The sequence below is a fragment of the Macadamia integrifolia genome, unplaced genomic scaffold, assembly GCF_013358625.1.
Source record: "Macadamia integrifolia cultivar HAES 741 unplaced genomic scaffold, SCU_Mint_v3 scaffold90, whole genome shotgun sequence".
Lineage (NCBI taxonomy): Eukaryota > Viridiplantae > Streptophyta > Magnoliopsida > Proteales > Proteaceae > Macadamia > Macadamia integrifolia.
The window spans coordinates 473,100-493,152 of record NW_024870574.1 but is presented as its reverse complement, the minus strand read 5'-3'; the positions used below and the strand labels follow the sequence as shown (position 1 = coordinate 493,152).

The 20,053-nt window shown below is 40.3% G+C and overlaps 1 protein-coding gene and 1 long non-coding RNA gene across 2 annotated transcripts in view; both read right to left on the bottom strand.

The window, feature by feature from the left end:
- Nucleotides 1–9,837: 9,837 nt before the first annotated feature.
- LOC122070377 lies at nucleotides 9,838–10,808 on the bottom strand. Its single transcript, XR_006137747.1, has 2 exons — nucleotides 10,321–10,808; nucleotides 9,838–10,180 (listed from the first exon to the last, which is right to left on the bottom strand). It is a non-coding gene; the product is annotated as an uncharacterized LOC122070377 (long non-coding RNA).
- Nucleotides 10,809–11,377: 569 nt separating this feature from the next.
- Nucleotides 11,378–20,053, bottom strand: part of LOC122070376 (acyl-coenzyme A thioesterase 2, chloroplastic-like) — a 74,802-nt gene continuing 66,126 nt past the window's right edge. The window contains exons 4-5 of the mRNA XM_042634522.1: nucleotides 12,031–12,159; nucleotides 11,378–11,813 (exon numbers count right to left, since the gene is read on the bottom strand). Coding sequence (XP_042490456.1) covers nucleotides 11,673–11,813; nucleotides 12,031–12,159 — 270 coding nt within the window. The 3' untranslated portion in view covers nucleotides 11,378–11,672. The remainder of the gene's footprint in view (nucleotides 11,814–12,030; nucleotides 12,160–20,053) is intronic.

The window sequence follows — 20,053 nt, the reverse complement described above, 5'->3', positions numbered from 1 at the left end:
TGGAGCTCAGCACGGCCCCAAAGGTGGAGCTCAGCTCGGCCTCAGAACTGCTGTCCCGCAGCACAGCTCTCGCACGAGCAGTCAGTGCCGTGCTCTAACTCCTCAGGGGTCCACCAGTCCTCTTCAGGAAATTCGACTGTGGGACCCACCCCATGCTCCTCAGATGTATGACCTGCAAAATCATCTAAAAAGGGGGTGTACACGTGGGATGAGCTCACTAGCTCAGTAAGTAGAAAGATGGACCACACACAACAGTCCACACATCACAACACATAATATGCACTACATGCCATGCTATACATTTTAAATCACATCCACCTAAGCAACATTACTAAGTCCTTGGTTTTTAGTGCTACTACAACCACAGTGCGCGTATACTCCGGGTACGAGCCGCGAACTCCCTCCCGCGATACGCCCATAGGGCTGTCGGAGAAGGCCCACCGTGAGTACTCGGAAAAGTAAAGACAATGTCGTCCACCGGCTCTCAACAGAAATGTAAATGACTGAAAATAAAGGTGCTGACTCCAGCAATTTAAAAGTAGTACGATTGGCACTCTTGAATGTACCACCGGGGTTGCCGACTGTCCTACATGACTCGTCGGGCGTAATGCCAACCGCCACAGTGTCCGACAACCGCGACCCCTGCTTCCCCCCAAATGGTAACCCAACACCTTAACCCCTGTTGGGAAGGGTCGTAGCACGGGATGGTGAGTATCCTAATACCGCATGCTCCTATATGACAATAGTACGATTGTATAGTGCCACCGTGTCCCATTCCACGGGCCACCAATGCATTCATTTCCAAGCCGACTACGGCATCTAGTCTATCAATGCATTATGCACCATGATGTCCACATTCAACATATAAACATCTCATTCAATTGGCATTTGAAAAGTAAACATAGCACATATACACATCAATGAGAGGAATGACTAATCTACATAGCACATTCATGATGACATGACTAGATTAGATATATTTAAATGAATGCCAAAAAATGCCTTGGAACAAGGCCAAACGTCCTCTCCCCACTTACCTGTAGCGTACAAGGATTCCCGTTTGGTACGGGTGAGATCCGGGGCGAATCGGGTAGGATTTGGTGAACCTAACATAATTAAGCGGGGTTAGTACTTCACCATTTTAGAATCAAAATTAATGAAATCCGATGTCAAAATCATGTTTAGAACGTCAAAAGAAGGTCACACGTCCGATTTGGGTTCGATCGGACATAAGGATCACCTTCGGGGCCACACAGGTGGGTCAGACAGGTGGGCTGTCTACCCACCGGTCTTACCCACCGGTTGTGACCGGCGGGTAGGGGCCCACCGGTAGTACCCGCCGGTTGGGCCAGGGACCCCCTTGCTAGGACCGGCGGGTAGGGGCCTGCCGGTTGGGCCCGAAGGCCCCCCTGCCTTCTCAGGTGGGTACCCACAGGCGGGTAGGGGCCCACCGGTCTTGGCGAAAAAGACACTGTTTCTTCCCCATTTTCTCCATTCTTTGGGGAATCAAATGGGATTTTTCCCCACCCATTCTTCACACCTTCAAGGTCCTATAGGATGGTTCTAACCTAGATCTAGGTTAGATTCAAGTGAGGGAAAACCGTCTTACCTTCTTTGCTCAAGAACGACTTCAAACCCTCCAAATCACTTCAAACCCACAATGTTCCTTCCACCTTGTCAATATCTCTTCAAATCCTTCAAGATCAACACATAAATCATCTATTAAACCTTAGATTCATCATTTCAAAGGGGATCTACAAGATCTCAAGAAACCATGCTCGAATCAAAAGTTTAAAGCTTGGATATGGTGAATGTTCACAAAACCCAACTTTTCTTACCTCCAACTGTAGATCTAGAGTTGAAGATCACTCTCCCGGCACCGGAATGGGAAGATCGAGCTTCGGCGCCGCTGAAATCCCTCTTTTCTTCCTCTTCCTTCTCTTCCTTTCTTCTTCCCTTTCTTTTCTCTCTCCTCTTTACTTTTCTCACCAACGTACGGGGGTAATAAATGGAAAGAAGAGAAAATCATAAAGCTTTATATATAATTCCTAATAAGGGAACAGTGCACTTGGATGGGTCACTCAGGTGGGTGCACCCACCTGTCCTACCCACCTGAGAGCCAAAACTTGGGATTTTGACCGGGTTCGGACCTCGGCGCGAACCCCACCCCAAGCATACGATGTAGCATACGTATATACCTTAGAATACGGATATAATACCTGTTTTATCCGTACATAGCCTTATGGTAGGTGCACGTACACGGTTTGGGCACTCCCGTCTCTTCTGGCACTGGCTCGGACTTGTCGGGCCAGCCGGTGTTTAAGGTCACCCATGCCATCATAGCCCATAAGGAACCTGCTCTAATTTCCTCTGGCTCGGTTCCTGCATGGTTAAACCGGTTCAACCTCTTAATCAGACCGGGTTTAAAAAAGTAGGGTATTACACCACCTCAGCCAAAATCTGGAAGTAGCCTATCTCTAGCAGAAGCTCTGCCAAAGTGACACCTCAGCCTAAGCCCGAAAGTAGCCTTCCCTAGCCGAAGCTCTACCACAATTCAAATCCAAAAATAATTGATCCTAGCCGGAACTCTGTACGAACATTACCACAGTCAGCATCTCTCAAAAAAGGAAGTTGGAGGTCAAGACCATCTTCCCCTGAGACGGGAGAATCCACAAGAAAGTTTATGCTAGCACTAATCAGGGGGCCTACCCCTCTTGACCCGACACAGGGGTCAAGCTCAGGTATAATTTCTCACCCGAATTTGCATAATGTAGACTTTATATTGATCTTGTTTTAGTGTACATAATTATTTAAATTCAATCAATGTATATATGTGTGATAACCTAGCCACGCATGTGGAATAGGAATAATCGTGCGAAGGTTAGGGTATAAGGTTTCTTCTGCTGCTCTACTCATGAAGCTCATGGGTTGCTCTGTGAAGGTTTCTCTCCCCTCCCAGGGGCCGGTCTCTCTCTGCTCACAAGGTCAATCTCTCTATCGTATTGTGAGTTATTTGGTTAGTAGTTGAGTCATAGGTTTAAGTATAGTTCCAATCTTAGTTTATTTCCTATTGTAACTATACTTAGTTTATTTCCTATCGTAGCTGAAAGAGGTCGGTCTCTTTTTACTCTCCTTTAAATAGAACAGAGCATCACCACGCTAGACAAAGTCTGAACCTATCATTGTTCAGTGCACCCTCTCTCTCTCTCTCTCTCTCTCTCTTCACAGTAGCAGGTAATGGTTTCAGATCCTAGTTTGTTACAAACTCACAATGCCAAACTACAATTTTGTTGCTAACGTAAGATTTAGTCCTTTTAATTGGAAATTCTTAGATAAGCCTGCTAACGTGTAAGGTTGCTACTCAAACATATATACAAACCTCCAGTTAAAATGATTTAGTTAGAGATGAATATGTTTGCATTTATTTAGTGATGCTAGGTTTGCTTGTTTTGGGTTCATTCTCAGGTACATAAGTGTTAGCTTCTATGTGGTAGGGTTAATACTGATATATTGGATTTGATGGACTCCAATTCACTGTAGATGGTTAAGCTACTCTCCTTTCAATCTTTGACTTTTAGGCTTTTCATCTACTGGCTGGTCATGGGGAACCTCATGGAGAAGGAACCTTAACTTTCAGGATTTTGCTTTATTTAGAAGGATAATATTTTGTATTTTATTTTATTTTGTTTTTTAAAAAGTTGGATATGTAGGAAGTGTTTTAGCAAGTTTTAAATTGTTTTTGGTTTGAATCAAGTAACCTGTGTTTTTTTGTACTTCTCTTATGGATATTACATTTTACAGAGAAATGGATGCACAACAACGGATGTGTAGCTGTGGAAAGGTGATGGTCATCCGACCTTCTCAAATGTCGAAGAATCCTGAACGACGATTTTACAGATGTCCAGTAGGCGGAAAACATCCGGGATGTTTTATTTGGTTGGACCCAGTTTCGAGGAATTATACTGAATCTGTAGACACAGGGTCATGTTATTCAACAGAAAGTGTTAATAGGAACACACAGGTCATCTCGGCTATTTGTCAACCCTCCTATAGTCCACAAGTGCAGAAACAAATACTATTGGACCAGTCGTTGCTCAATCATTATTATGGTTTTCCAATTCTACAATCTGACACGTTCCCTAAATCTCTGGACTAGACCAACTTTTGGACCCTTTTCTCAGGAATTGGGCCCACCCCCGGGTCCTAGGCTCATAATCCTAGGTGGCGACTCCAAACCCTTTTGCATGATCCCAATCCCCGTATTGGACCATCATCAAATAACCGTCTCAATGACGACCCCTACACTCCTGTGAAATAGGCCCCCACGTATCTTCGATCTACGATACGGTGGGGTGGGTCCTGTGGGTAAGCACACACAACACACCCCTTTAAGAAAGAGAAAGAGAGGAGAGAGGGCCGAATGCATAAAAGTCCTTTTCTTCCCCTCCCACCAGGGGGAAGATAAGAGAGATCTCCGGCCGCTACCCTCACATTAATAGATTTGGCCTCAGAAAACAAACGATGTTAAACAATAGGAAAAATGTGAATAAAGAAAGAAGAAGAAAAAACAATTAAAAAAAATAAGAAGATGACAAGAACAAAATAGGGGAAGATCGAAATAGGGTTCAAGAGAGCAATTAGCAACTGTGGCCAAAACAGATCTAAAACGAACAGAAAAATAAAAAAAGAAACTAGAGAGAAGAAAAAAAGGAATCTAGAAGAAAACAAGAAACAAAATAAGAGATAGATCGAAATAAGAGACCAGGAGGGAAAATTGCAACCACGAGAAAACATATCAAATGAAACACAAACCAAAGAATGAAATAAAGAGATCAAATGTTAGAACTAGAATTCAAGAGAAATAGATGAATTGGTATTCAGCTCCTAGAGAGAGATAGAAAACACAAATAAGGAAGAAGAGAACAAATGTCTTTATATTATTCCCTCTTTACAAGAGCTACTATAGTGTACAAGAATCCTTTACTCTATTACATAGAAATTGTTACAAAGAAATCAGTTATGGCCAACACCTATACATGTGGTCCCAACAACTAATAACAGTAATTCAGCAATAGCTAACACTTGTACATGTGATCCCAACAACTAGTAAGTATTTACAGGTATAACCTTTCAACAATGAACATAGTCTTGGAGCCAACTAGGTGGCCTTCTTCTTCTAGCAACTTATGCCACCTCCACTTGCTCCACTTGCTTTTCAATTACTTCTTCCACTTCCTCCACTTGCTATTGATTGATGTCAATGTTTACTTTAGAGGTTATAACACTCCCTTTCCGATCAAAAAAGACCTTGTCCTCAAGGTGTAAGTGTGGGCAGAGGGCCTGAAGTTCTTCAAAATTTTCCCAAGTAGCATCTTCCAATAAGAAACCATCCCACTGCACAAGAACTTGGGGGACGAGCTTATCATGCTGCCAAATTTGTCTCTGTCCCACAATTGCTACTAGTAGGACCATCGACTGATCAATGGCATTGACAGTTGGCAATTGCTGAACATCCGTTGGAGGGTTTGGCCCCTTGAGTATCCTTAGTTGAGACACATAAAAAACATTATGAATTCTGAAGTGGAGTGGTAGCTGTAATTTGTAAGCTACAAGTCCCACCTTTTCCACAAGCTGAAATGGCCCATAATATCTTTTACTCAGCTTCTGACAAGGCCTTTAAGACACAGATGGTTTTCTATATGGTTGTAGTTTAAGCCATACCCATTCCCCAATCTCGAAACTCAGCTCCCTTCTATGCAAGTCTGCAGTCATCTTCATTCTTTGTTGAGTTTTTAATAAATTTCCTTTCTAATGTTGGAGTAGTTGTTCCCTAGAACTTAACTCCATATTAACAGCTTCCACAGGAGAAGTTCCTTCAAGATAAAAGAGAATTGAGGGAGGAGGTTTGCCATATAATGCCTGAACTGGGGACATGTTAATACTAGTATGATATGTGGTGTTATACCAATATTCTGCCCAAGACAAGAACTTATGCCAACTCTTTGGTTGGTCTACTGTAAAACACCTTAAGTATTACTCCAATGTCTTGTTAACCACCTCCGCCTGCTCGTCAGTTTATGGGTCATAGGCCTCAGCTACACTTCAAAGTAATGCCACTAAGGGCAAAAAGTTGCTTCCAAAACTAGCTAAGGAATATGGGATCTCTATCTGTGATGATCTTATTTGGAAATTCAAGTAATTTGACCACCATATCAATAAATATAGCAGTGACTTTAGAGGCAGAGAAGTGAGTTGGTAGCCTAGAAAAATGACTATACTTGGTGAGCCGATCGACCACCACTAAAATAGCTGAGAACCCATGGGATAATGGCAATCCAATAATAAAATCCATAGTTAGCTCATCCCAAACTTGCTGTGATACACTCAAAGGTTGTAATGTTCCTGCTGGTTTTTGTGTAGAGTATTTGAACTGTTGACAGATAAGACAATTCTAGACATGCCTTTCTATATCACTTCTCATCTTTGGCCAATAGAACTTAGATGCCAATTTCTGCAAAGTCTTCCTAACACCTCCATGACCTCCCATTTTAGTATTGTGAAACTCATGCAAAAGTTGGTCTTTCAAGTCTGAATTGGATGGAATTGTAAGTCTATCCTTATAATATAATATTTCACCATGGGTAGCATAAGCACTAGTAGTCAAGGAGTCATGGAGGAGGTCCCTTTGGATGGTTGTTAACTCGGGATGAGTCTAATTGGCGAGCATCAGTTGATCAATGAAGTTGAATTTGACTGTAGTAAGCACGGACAGAATTGCTGCTCCATTTTGAGCATTGCCTACACCATCTTCAATAGTGATGCTACTAGGTAGCTTGGACAAAGCATCAACGACTCCATTTTCACATCTGGGTTTGTAATTAATGGTTTATATATATCCCATCAACTTGCTAAGATAATGGTGCTGCTTAGGAGTTTGCACAACTTGAGTCATCAATTCCTTAAGACTTCGATGATCAGTTTTGATAATGAACCTCAGGCCATGCAAATATTGGATCCATTTTTGGATAGCTTGGACTATAGCATACAATTCTCGGACATAAGTGGAGGCGCTCTGTAGATGTTTATTGAGTTTCTTGCTAAAATACGCAATAAGATGGTTCTCTTGCATCAGCACTGCTCCAACTCCTACTAAGGATGCATCGGTTTCCAAAGTAAACATAAAAAAAAAAAAAAAAAAAAAAAAAAAAAAAAAAAATCAGGAAGAACTAGAATAGGTAGAGTAACCATAGCCTAGTTTAAGGAGATTAAATGCGTCGGTAGCAACATCAATCCAAGAAAAAGAGTTAAGCTTCAATAAATCTGTTAAAGGAGCTACAATCCGAGCATAGTTTCTTACAAATTTTTTGTAATACCCTGTGAGGCCCAAAAATCCCCTTAAAGCTTTGATATTTTCAGGTATAGGCCATTCAACCATACAATGAATTTTTTGTGGATCTGGCTTCACTCCCTTAGCCGAAACAATATGACCAAGATAATCAATTGAAGATTGGCAAAACTTGCACTTGGACATTAATTGATGATCTAACAATCATTGCCACACTATTCTCAAATGGAAAACATGTTTAGTCACAGATCTAATAAAGATTAGTATATCTTCAAAGAAAACTAGCACAAAATTTCTGAGAAAAGGTTTGAACACCGCATTTATTTGGGCTTGAAATGTTGAAGGGGCATTGGTAATGCCAAATGGCATTACCAACTCATAATGTCCCTCATGAGTTTGAAATGCTGTTTTATGGACATCTTCCTCAACAAATCTAATATGATGATACCCCGATCTGAGATCGATTTTTGAAAATACAGTAGCCCCATGAAGTTCATCAAGTAATTCATCCATTGTGGGAATAGGAAACTTATCTTTTATAGTGATGGCATTGAGTGCTCTGTAATCAACACAGAAGCTCCAAGATCCATCCTTCTTTTTCACCAAAAATACTGGAGAAGAAAATGGACTTTAAGAGATTTGAATAATGCCGTTGTCCATCATTTGCTGCACCAATACTTCAATCTTTCCTTTTTGAAATTGGGGATACCTTTAAGGCCTAACATTGACAGGATTAGACTCGGGAATTAATGTATTCGATGATCAAATTGACATAAAGGTGGAAGTGTTGATGGTTCTTGAAAAAGTATAGAGAAATCTGTGAATACTTCAACAATTGATTGGGGATGTTGTTCTTGTGTGGATGTACTGTTGCTCTCTGCCATATCCATGACCTTTAAATGATAAAATGATGCCACTGAGCTACAAGGAGGTAACTTAGCCAATTGATGATGAGATATGGGTTCATCATTTACAGCCGACTCTCCTTTAAGTTGAACCCTTTGGCCTTCTCATTCAAAATCCATTGTTAGGTGCTTGTAATCAGTTAGGATAGGACCCAATTTTTCCAGCCATTGAATTATGAGAACTGTCTCTGCTCCTTCAATGGGCAATAAGAAGAGTTCAATAGAAAAAGAATATCCCTACAACTGAATAGTTATTGGCATACACTTCTTAGAACATAAAAGGTAATCACCATTACCAATAAGCACTTTGAATTCTTTTATAGGAATAATAGGCAATTGTAGAAGCTGGGTTACCCTTTCTTGTGCAAAATTGTGGGTGCTTCCACTATCAATAAGCACCTACAATTGTTTGCTTGCATATAAACTAGTCAATCTTATTGTAGAAGGGGCAAATTTCCCTGATAAAGCATGTAAACTAACTTCAGATGTGCCCCCCAAATCAATTTCTTCAAACACCTCAAACTTCCCATGAGATTTCTCATCCTCTGCCATTAACAACCAAAATCTAGTCTTGCATTTATGGCCTAGAATATATCTTTCATCACAATTAAAACACAGAACTCTTTCTCTACAGGATCGCATCTCAGTCGGGCTTAACCTTCGAATTGGAATTTGAGGCTAAGGAATAGTGGCAGGGGTTGGTAAAATAGCAAGTAAATTGGATGGGGGTTTAAGCAGCCCTGGGGTAGTATTAGCCTTAGGCCAAGAGGAATGTAAATCTTTATAATTTTCTTCTTGCATACATGCCATTGCCATAGCTTGAAAAAGGTGTTGAGGTTGAGTAATTAATAATTCCCTCTTGAGCTTTGTTTTCAGACCAGAAATGAAAAAACTCAAAAGAAATTACTCTGAAAGACCTATTACCTTGTCAGATAACTACTCAAATTGAGCTTGATATTCAGCAACACCATCTGTTTGTTGAAGCTTAGCCAATGCCCCTTTATAATCATCAAAAGCAGTTAGTCCAAATCTCCTAACCAAAGCCTCCAAGAAGGATCTCCAATTGACAATCAAATTGTTGTTATGCATCCATTGGAACCAAGAAGAAGCCACTCCATCCATGTGAAATGAAGCAATAACCAATTTCTGGTCCTCAAGTGTGTGATGATGGCTGAAGAATTGTTCAGCTTTGAAGGCCCAATCTATAGGATTAGAACCATCAGAGCATGGTACATCTAGGCGCATAGGCTTAACAATTGTAGCAGGAAACATTGATGGATTCTGAGAAGAAGGCACTTCCATTGGAGCAGGAGGGTGTGCTTGATTGAGTTAAAGATCATTGAATCTAGCCTCCACTGTGGTCATGAACTACTCCAAATTCTTGTTGATTTCCATATTATTTTGCTGCAGAAATAGCAATTGGGATTCTGTAGTTTTCTTGAAATCAAGTAAGGAACGGATATTGTCATCCATCTTTTGAGATCTAGTGCCATCCGCCATGAAAGGACAATGAAAGCACCAATGTTAGAATTGGAATTCAAGAGAAAAAACCGAATCGGTATTCAGCTCCGAGATAGAAAACAGAAATAAGGAAGAAGAGAACAAATGTCTTTATATTATTTCCTCTTTACAAGAGCTACTTATAGCATACAAGAATCCTTTACTCCGTTACAGAGAAATTAGTTATGGCCAACAATTGTACATGTGGTCCCAACAACTAATAACAATAATTCAGCTATAGCTAACACCTGTGCATGTGGTCCCAACAACTAGTAAGTATTTACAGGTATAACCTTTCAACAATGAACATAGTCTTAGAGCCAACCAAGTGGCCTTCTTCTTCTAGCAACCTGAGCCACCTCAACTTGCTCCACTTGTTCCTTGTTGTTGATTGATGTCAATGTTTACTTCATAGGTTGTAACACTAGACCTATAACAACAAAACAAAAACAACAACAATCATAACCTTATCCCAACTGAATGGGGTCTACCACATGGATCCAATAAGGAAAAGTAAAGAAGCATAAAGAAGCAGTTAAAAAAGAAACTTAGGGATAAAAGAAAAAGTACAGCAACATAGAAAGACGCATCATGGGAACATCCCCTATAGGGGGTCAGCAACACGGGTCCTTGTCCTCCACGTAACTCTGTCCAAAGTCATACTAGAGTCGAGCCCTACGGTTTGCATATCGTTTCGCACCACTTCATTAATAGTCATCTTTGGTCTACCCCTACCTTTTCTAACTCGCTCTAAATGAATCTGATCACTCTTCCTTACTAGGGCCTCCATAGGTCTCCGTTACACATGTCCATACCACCTCAATCGGCTCTCACAAAGTTTGTCTTGGATTGGTGCAACTCCCAAATCATTTCTAATACGCTCATTCTTTACTGTATCTCTCTTGTTCTTGTAGCATAGGCTTCGCAACATTCCCATCTCCATTATACTCAATTTATTCAAAGTACTCTTCTTGATTGCCCAACATTCCGCTCCTTACGTCATAGCTGGTTGTATGACTAGACCTATGACAACAGGAGGAAAAAAACCAAATCGAAGAGAAACCCTTGGGGTGGGGGGTGGGGGGTTGGGGGGGGGGGGAGAGATAGAAAGGAACCCTGACGCTAGCAGGGAAGTGATAAGAATGCTTTAATTGCTTGGGAATTTGGGTTTAAATTAATCAAATTTGGGTTTGATGGACATAAATCCACCACGGCCTCGTTGAAATCACATCATCTGAGAATGAATGTTGAACTCTTCAGACAGTGAAAGGTTTCATTTACCGAATAAAGAAAAAGGTAATCATTCAGGATCTGCCTACTGACAATGATAATGGTCTGCGGGGAGGTTTTGAAGGGGAAAATTTCATTTTGAGTTTTCCAATCATTTCCGGGAAAAGTCATCATCTCGAACACACTTACTTGGCACTGCCACTTAAAAGTGAGGTAAAACTGAGTGTTCATGTGGGCCTTCAGTAGCAAGGGAGCAAATAACACTAGATCCAGGTCCTGCGGGAAGGATTGGCGACAATCCCATGCTACAAGGATGCCAACGGAACCACCGCCTAGACGCAGGACTGATTTTTGTCAACTGAATGGCAAGCTTTGCTTTGATGAAAAGGACAAAACAGAGTTCAAAACCATATAAAGTTACACTCCCTTAAGTGGATTTACATTATTAGCTACAAGAAGAGTAGCAAAGTATAATGCTTCACTACTCCGCATCCTGACATGGAAGATATATAAAAGCTATTACCATATACAAGAAGATGATCATTGTAAGTGGACAGAAGAGTTTTGGGCCACCCTGAAAACACTTCCTTTTTATTGTAGTCTACTCTATGTCATGACTTGCATAAGGTCTCACCATCCATGCATTCAATTATCTGTGCAGTGCTTCCTCTTCTATACAGCTGGAACAACATTCAGTTTAAGTTCTCAGCATCTATTCGTTCAACTATCCGCAACACCTCCTCTTCTGTAGCTGGAACGACATTCCGAATCTTTAATCCATCTTTCATAGCCTCTGGCCGAACAGAGAACGTGAAGTAGAAAGTGTTTGACACCTGCTCAAAAATGCACATCACAAAAATGCAACCAGAGAAAGATTAAATAAAAAAATAAAAAAGCCATTATAGGAAGGATCTAAACTCATAAGACTGATATCGTTGAATTCTAAATTGGAATGAAGCGTATGAGGTAGGTAGGTAGTAGGTAGTAGGTAGTAGGTAGACTTTTTTAGCATAATGCGAACACCAATGCGTGAGGTATTCAGGAGCTAACCTCGCTGGACCGTAGCTCTGGCCTCATTACATGAGCAACAACTTCTATGTTGATTAGTGGTTTCTGTGGGTTCCCAAGTTGTGTGTAAAGAACACATGATTTGAAACGGAGGAAGTCTCCGACATCCACCTGCATTCACCAAATATGATCCCTTTCCATGTATTTATCACTCGTTGCAGTTATGGAAAGACTCCAATAGTATAAAATGTACCAATGCAGTAAAAGACAGTGAAATTTCAATCAGAGTAAAGTAGATAATATTTGCAATAATCTTTTTCAAATAAAGGAAGTTGCTTCAAGGAATGATAACACAAGCTTAACCAGCTAAGGTGAGAAAGGAGTATGAATTTGCAGATTCTTAGTGTCAAAAACTCTTGGGTTATGCCATTCTTAGCAAAAAGCATCTGCACCCTTCTTAGGGTGACACAAAATTATTCATTTATTCCATCTCCTAAAACTTGCAAATTTAAACATTCACAAGATAACATTCATTTCCATTTCTATATGTAGGCAGAATTTGATTCTGAGGAGAATTTGTCAAGAAGCATAAATTTTGATGCATCTTTTCCTGTTGGCATTTTCAATAGCAAATCAATCATATAAACACAAATTAGACTTCCTTCTACCTATTTGTAGAAGCAGTACACATCATTTTCTTCGTTCATTAAATATACGATTATAACTAGGGAAAAAGACTGCTAAGCTGTCCGTATGCAGTTTCCCTCTCACATGAATTTTTTATTATTTTCTCTCACTTGCTTTTGAAAATGTGGGAATCATATAGATGATACTTTTTTTAAGAACCCCTACGGGTGTAACATGCTGCTTCCTCAACACACTGGCAGCATGGAGAACCCTCTCCCTTATAACTGATAAGTGTAATTAAATCTGAGATCTGTAACCAGTAACCGGAGAGAGACAAGAGAGAAGAAGAGAGACTGCAAGAAGAAGAGCAGCCAATTGTGTGTTGCTTCCTCCCTCCATCGTATTATATATAAACCAAAGAGTTACAACCAGATAAGGTAAGTAGGTACCTTGTACAGCAATGTAACTAGAAAAAGAAACCTACTCTAACTAGGAAAGTAAACAACCTAGTTTAACTTGAAAAGGAAATAGAATAATAGCTACATAACATTTGGTCAAACGCCCAACCGTGACTCATCCTAACAATAAGGAAATTATCATTACTCTCGATGTGGAGCAAACAGGGTGGAATTTAATGAAAATAACATTTTGAATAGCCTTTTCCCTTCAGGCAGTATAACTAAATATGACAACATTAAAACTTTGACCTAGAAAGAGAGAAGGCAGAATAGAAAGATTATAATTAATACAAAATTCAGCCACAACAGGAGCAATATCATAGTTCAACTTCAGGAACAATATAGCAGCTAAAACCACAACTGCATAAGATATTGTGATGTTGAACCCTTTAATGGGCTGCAATATCGTAGGAAGAAGAAGGCCAGCCAGCCTTTAGGCCAGCCCTTGGGCTGAGATCGAGCCTAGCTGCCCCCAGCCGGTCCTTTATTTTTGAACCTTTGTAGTGTAGTATTACCTTCCTATTTTTCGCTTCTAGAAGGATCTTCCAAGTGCCCATTGAACCAGCCAATACAGCTGTCCAGAAAGCACTTTCTGTGGCCTGCGATCTCCTAGTATAGCTCTGATTTTGTCTCTTTGTTTGATTAGTCAAAGATGCTTTGCACAAGTTGTCTTGCCTTCTAGAAAATCCCTAGTAGTTGCTTTTATGTTTTCTTATGTTGCAAGTTAGAGGTTAGCTGCTATTACGTGTTAATTTCCATTTTAGTTTAATTTCTCAGTTTCTAATATGTAAGTTTTAGATCTCTATTTAAAGAGAGGCTGCTGTAACAGTTTTATACAATTAATGAATGAAGTTTTTGCAGCCAATGCTAGCTCCAATCTCCAGAGAAAGGATGAACATCAGCTGCGATAGCTGTGGCCTGCCCATACTAAGATAGCCCTTATCCCACCCACATTTATCCTTCTTCCATCCTTTTCCTTTTATTTTCTTTCATCGGTTGTTGCTGTGAGAGAGATTTTGCGAGATCGAAATCAACCTACAAAAGTTCAGAAGTTCAGCTTGAAGACTTACCATAACGAGGATCAATTTCAGCAAATTGTCAGGGTTTTGAAGCCTATCGACTTTGGCCAGATCTCCCTACTGGTAAGCTATCTTCCTAAGGACTTTTGTGGCTTTCCAAGCTCCCTAAGGGTGATTTTTGACCAGCTTCTCAGCCCTTGCTGAGCAGCCAATTGACAGCCGCTGGGTTTCTCTCTTCTGTCCAGAAAACCCTTGTTTCTGAACCAGGTTTGCTGTTGTATTCTAAAACTTGTAGTGGTCCACTGCTGGCCATACTTTGGCGATTTTCTGATCTGTTATAAAGGCCCACTCGACCTGGTTTGCTGATCCGTTGGAGCCCTCCTTTGGAAGATCTAAGATCATAATCACTTCAGCCTTATTTCTGGAGTTGTTCTATCTCAATTCTATGATCAGCTTTGTGTTTTGGTAGTGAGGTATTTGATATTCGGGTTTGTTTACCTAGGGTGAACTAACCTTACATTAAGTGCTATTAGAGCTATGGCCGGAATGAACTCCAACAAATATTCCTTGGAGGATGTGATGCAATCTCTCCAACGGCTCACAGAAAGAATAGACATTATGGACCAAAAATTTGAGGAATTCAAATCAAGACTATGGCTGCCCAATCAGCCGCTCAAACTATGGTGAATACTAATCATAATGCTTAGAGAAGGTTCCTATTCCCCGCACAAAGGAATGTAGGGCCAGTACGTATGTTGGAGGTGAGGACTTTGATGAGAACGAAGAGCACCACTTTTCCCATGATGATACACATAAGGTGAAACTAGAATTGAAGGAGTACAATGGGAAGTGCGTTCGATGATTACTTCCGATGGTACCGCATGTCTGAGGAAAGGAAGGTCCAAATTGCTATCACTAAGTTTATTGGTGGTGCTAAGGATTGGTGGAAATTTGAAGAGTTTAAACTTATCCAACGACGAAGAGAACCTCACAACTGGGAGGAACTCAAGTTACTACTCAATGAGAGATACCTCCCACCAACTTCCAACGACGTCTCTACAATATGCTCAACACTCTTCGACAAGATACTATGACTATCAAAGAATACATTGATAAGTTTAATGATTTGCTCTCACATATAGGTGATTATCATGAGGAAGACGAACTACTTATGTCTCAGTTCAAGTTGGGACTACATCATGACATATGAGATAAGATTGGTGTTGTGGAAGTCATATCTATCGGTGCATTTATCAAGAAGGCATTGGAGGCAGAAGACTTTATCAAATCAGCCCCTAGAAGATACAACCCGCTCACCGAAGCAAATAGGCCATTTGTGTCAAATAGACCTAGTTGACTTCCTACCTGAGCTCCACAAGTCACACAGGATAAGGATAAGAATCCTATGGTTGCCGGAGAGAAAACAACTATGAAGTACTTTCATTGTGGTGGTACCGTACGCTATACCAAATTCTGTTTTAAACGTAGGAGAGCCAATTCCATCATCACTACAATTGAATCGAACCCGGACATGCAAGTCTATGAACCCCCAGATGATGATTGGGCTGTGAATGCCACCATTGATGGAACAAAAGGTGAATATGCACAAGAAGATGGTGATCCATATGCTAGTGTTAATGTGGTTGCAAAAATTCTGGTGGCCGAGGTAAAGGGTGAGGATTGAAAGAGACGCAACATCTTCTATATATTAATGTCTAGTGGGCCTCACAAGGCTCTAATGATTGTGGACAGCGGAAGTTGCATTGATGTAAGACCAGATCACAAAGCACCTAATCCCATATAGGATCTGAAAAATCTGGCTGAATAGGGAAAAATATGAGATCTCACAAACCGTAGCTCAAACAGAGCTAAAACTTGGAATAGATGAAGGTCCTAGATGGGTCAACAAGCCCTCAAAAGATGAGCCAATTTTGATGGTTGAATTGAGTAATATTGTTGATATGAATTACGAAACTTTTGACAACTTTTGATATCTTGAGATTTCAGCATCCGATGAATATCAAATTTGGAGCAAAGGCCCCTCGTGTGATGCCCAACTATCAACTAATGACTGGTCGGGAAGTTATGCTCAAAGAATGAAAAATGAAACTTACGGAAGTTTTGCGATACAGTAGCTACATGCCTTCAAGCTGGTCTTTTAATGGAACTTTTGAAATTCAACAAGCTTGTAATGATCACCCAAAAGTTCTCTCACAACAAACAAATAAAGAAGAAAAATAAAGAAAAAAAAGAGAATCGATGGAGGGGTTGAGAAGGGGGAATAAGAATTAATGAAGGACATCTCAACCTCTGGTTTGGGCATCTTACAACACAACAGCATAAGCCATCTTTTTTGTTTAACTCAAATCTGTCTGTTTATTATAATTGACGGGTTTTAAATAGGCATACATTGCTTGGACACAAAGGGCCTGTTTGATAACGTTTCAAGAAACGCCATGTGTCCAGAAACGGAACAAAAAGCGTTTGATAAAACTGTTTCGTTTCACTTGTTTTCAGAAATAGAAATAGAAATTTCTACCTATTTATGGTTCAAGAAACGACCCAGGAGAAACAAGTATGTTTCACCGTTTCTGGAAACGACTCGTGGCCATTCTTTCGCTGGTTACTATCGACTTCTAGAAACATGACTTATCAAACACCTTCAATTCCGTTTCTGTCTCTAGAAACGGAAATTTATGTTTCTGCCATTTCTTGAAACAGAAACGTTATCAAACGGGCCCAAAGACATAATAAAAAAGGAAACTTATGCTAAAATAAAACCTTCTAACTTAACTTCTAACTTGCTAATCAAGTAAGAGTAAATTAGAAACTAACAACTAATGATAAAAAGAAAACTAACCTAAACAAAATAGAAACTTCTTTGACTAACAAAATAGAAAACTAACTTGAATAACTTGCTCACTAAGAAAATAGAAACTAACTAAACTAAACTAAAATAGAAGATATTGACCTAAAAATACTGTTCACGTGAATAGTGTTTCATGAACAGTATTTTCTGACTCTTATTTTTGTCTTCTTCTTCAAGCTTTGATTTGCATCATGCGTGAATGTCGTTTCTCAAGCTTTCATGATTGAGGGATAGCTCAAGACTAAACCCCATCCACAACCCTACAAGGTGTCACTCTTTGACAACAACACCATTGTTGTAAATCAGCGATGTTTTGTGCCCTTGAAGATCTCAGGATATGAAGATATAAGTGGTGTGATGTCATATCAATGGTGCTAACTGATGTGTTGCTTAAAAGACCGTGGATATATGACAACAATGTCTTGGTTGGTGGTACCAAGAACCAGTGCTTCTTCAATCACAATGGCAAACCCCCTACACTGAATCCACTCAGCATACCTCAAATTAAGGCCAAGTTTAGGGCAACCCAAGTAAGAACACAATAGGTTTTGAAATTTATTAAGACACCTCCTAAAGAAGCTACTAGTCCAAAGAAGCAACCATACACAAGCAAGGGACACATGGTAGATAAGAAGTTGTGCGTTATGCCCCATAGAGAATTCTTGGCTATAAGTGAAGAAACCGGACTGATCTTAGCTCTTGTGACAAAGAAAGTTGAACCGGTGAATGAAGTGACACATTCTTAGCCTATACGAGACTTGTTAGTTGATCTTTCAGATTTGGTGCCTGATGAGCTGCTGGATAAACTATCACCTATGAGGCACATACAACATGCTATTGATCTTGATCTTGTGCCAGGATTAATACAACCGAATCTGCCCACTTATCATCTTAGCCCAACCAAGCACAAGAGACAAGTGGATCACCTTTTACAAAAGATTTTATAATAGAGAGCATAAGCCCGTGTAATGCGGGGCCGGTTGGCCCAAAAAGTTCCAACCCAGGTGGATGTGGGCCCACCTTAATAAATAGGACAAATCTAATAACCAATGGCAGTTTTGTAATATATATCCAGAATTCTCAAGGAACTATTAGTAAACAAAGAAGCAATAGGATATGAAAGGGATTATTATTTATTGGCTAGGAACAAACTAGGAACAGCATTCACTTGATGGCAAGGTGTAAATAAGAGACTTAAGGAGGGGTATTAATATGGAATGAAATAAAAGATTGTCACAAAAGACAATAGGCATATGTAACATATGAGTTGAGAGGGGTAATATGGGAGTGGGACTTAAAGTATAGGATAGAGGAGAATATAAGGAGAAGGGAAGGGTAACCTGGGAAAATACTAATATGACTTTAACACAAAAGGACAAAAGCAATAAAGAGAGGATAATGAGTAAGAGGGGAAAAGAGGTTTGAGGTCTTCTTCTTCCTTGAGACTCTCTAGTGGCAGAAAACCAGAAACTTCTCAGTTTGATCCAGCAAATGAACCCATTAGCCCAACTTCTCGGGATTTTCAGGTTTGAGCTCCCAACCCCTTGTACTCTGAAACCCACACAAGGATCACTGGTAGTAGCAACCTAGAACAGTGAAAAAGACCACTGAAGCAAGGCCTGGCGGAAGTCGTAGAACAGCTTAGTTGCATGTCAAGGTTTTCCACGTTTGGTGCAGCATTATGAACTTATATGAAGGATTTTTAATCGCCTAGGAGAGGGCTTCCTTTGCTAAAAATCTCAGCCCAAACAGATCGAGGGAGAGGCAGATTAACCCACTTGATTAGGGCAGTAGTTGTCGCCCAGGAACAGAGGACTGGTAATAGTAGAAACAGAAAATAGAGAAGAAAAATAATAGTAGCAGATTGATGGGAGAGGGGAAGAAGGAAGAAGAAGAGAGAGAAAAGAGAGATAGAGAGAGACCATAGGGAAGAAGAAGAAAGTTCAAGAAGGGTGACCGCACAGAGAAGAAGAAGCGGAGAGAGAGGACAGCCACGCAGGGGGGGTTTCACAACTCAATTCATTCTTCATTAATCAACTAATAACTATTGTGGCCCATGACCTTACATAAGTAGGAAAAGAGTTATAAAAAAAAAGAGAAGTGCCAACTAGGAAATTAATCTAACATAAAAGAAACTTCCTACGTTAAAACCTAATAAAATAGAAACACAATAAAACTAAAATTGGAAAGTTCTACTTACCTAATAGCTACCCCAAAATAACCTAAAATAAAATATAACAAATATTCTTAAATAAAATAAAATCCTAGAATATTCTAATGATCCGGATCCCAAATCAGTAACTTGGGACCCAAATTGGATCTGGGTCTTAGTCCGGGTTCTGCAGCGGGTTTGGGTCGATCCATCGGAGCGATGCTACATCAACTTCCCTGTTGTTTAGAAAAACTCGTCCATGAGTTTCATAGGAGAGAATCAACACCATTGGAACATCCTCGATCAATGGCTCCAATGTGGTAAAAAGCCAGTGCAACTCGTGATCAACAGTCACGATCTTCTGATGGTCGTCAACAAATGATATGACTTTATCGGAATCGGATGGTGGGGCTTCACAAATGAGATCGGGCCATCGATCAGTTCTTTAGAAGCACCCTTTATCTGATCGTCCAGTTCATCTTCAACATCGACAACAAAGCTTCATGTAATCGTCTCTAGATGGGGGTGGCACAGTTCTCGAGGTATCGTCACAATGTCATGAGTAACGAGACGTTGTCCATCAGGGTTCCAAATACATTACTCTAGGGCATCAAGTCTTGTGTTAATGTCCTGGAGGGTAACAGCTTGTGCTTCCCTAGCCACCCCCTCTTCTTGGAAGGCTATAACCACCCTCAATGTCTCTTCTTTCAGTCGAAGTAACTGAGTCCATAGTTCAGATGAGGGGGTGGTGTGAGCAACCATTAGAGTAAAGGAATTGATAGAAAATTTGCTCTGATACCAAATAATGCATGGCTGGTGGGCCCCAAAAGTTCCAACCTAGGTGGATGTGGGCCCACTTAAATAAATAGGACAAATCTAATAACCAATGGCAGTTTTGTAATATATATTCAGAAGTCTCAAAGAGCTATTAGCAGATAAA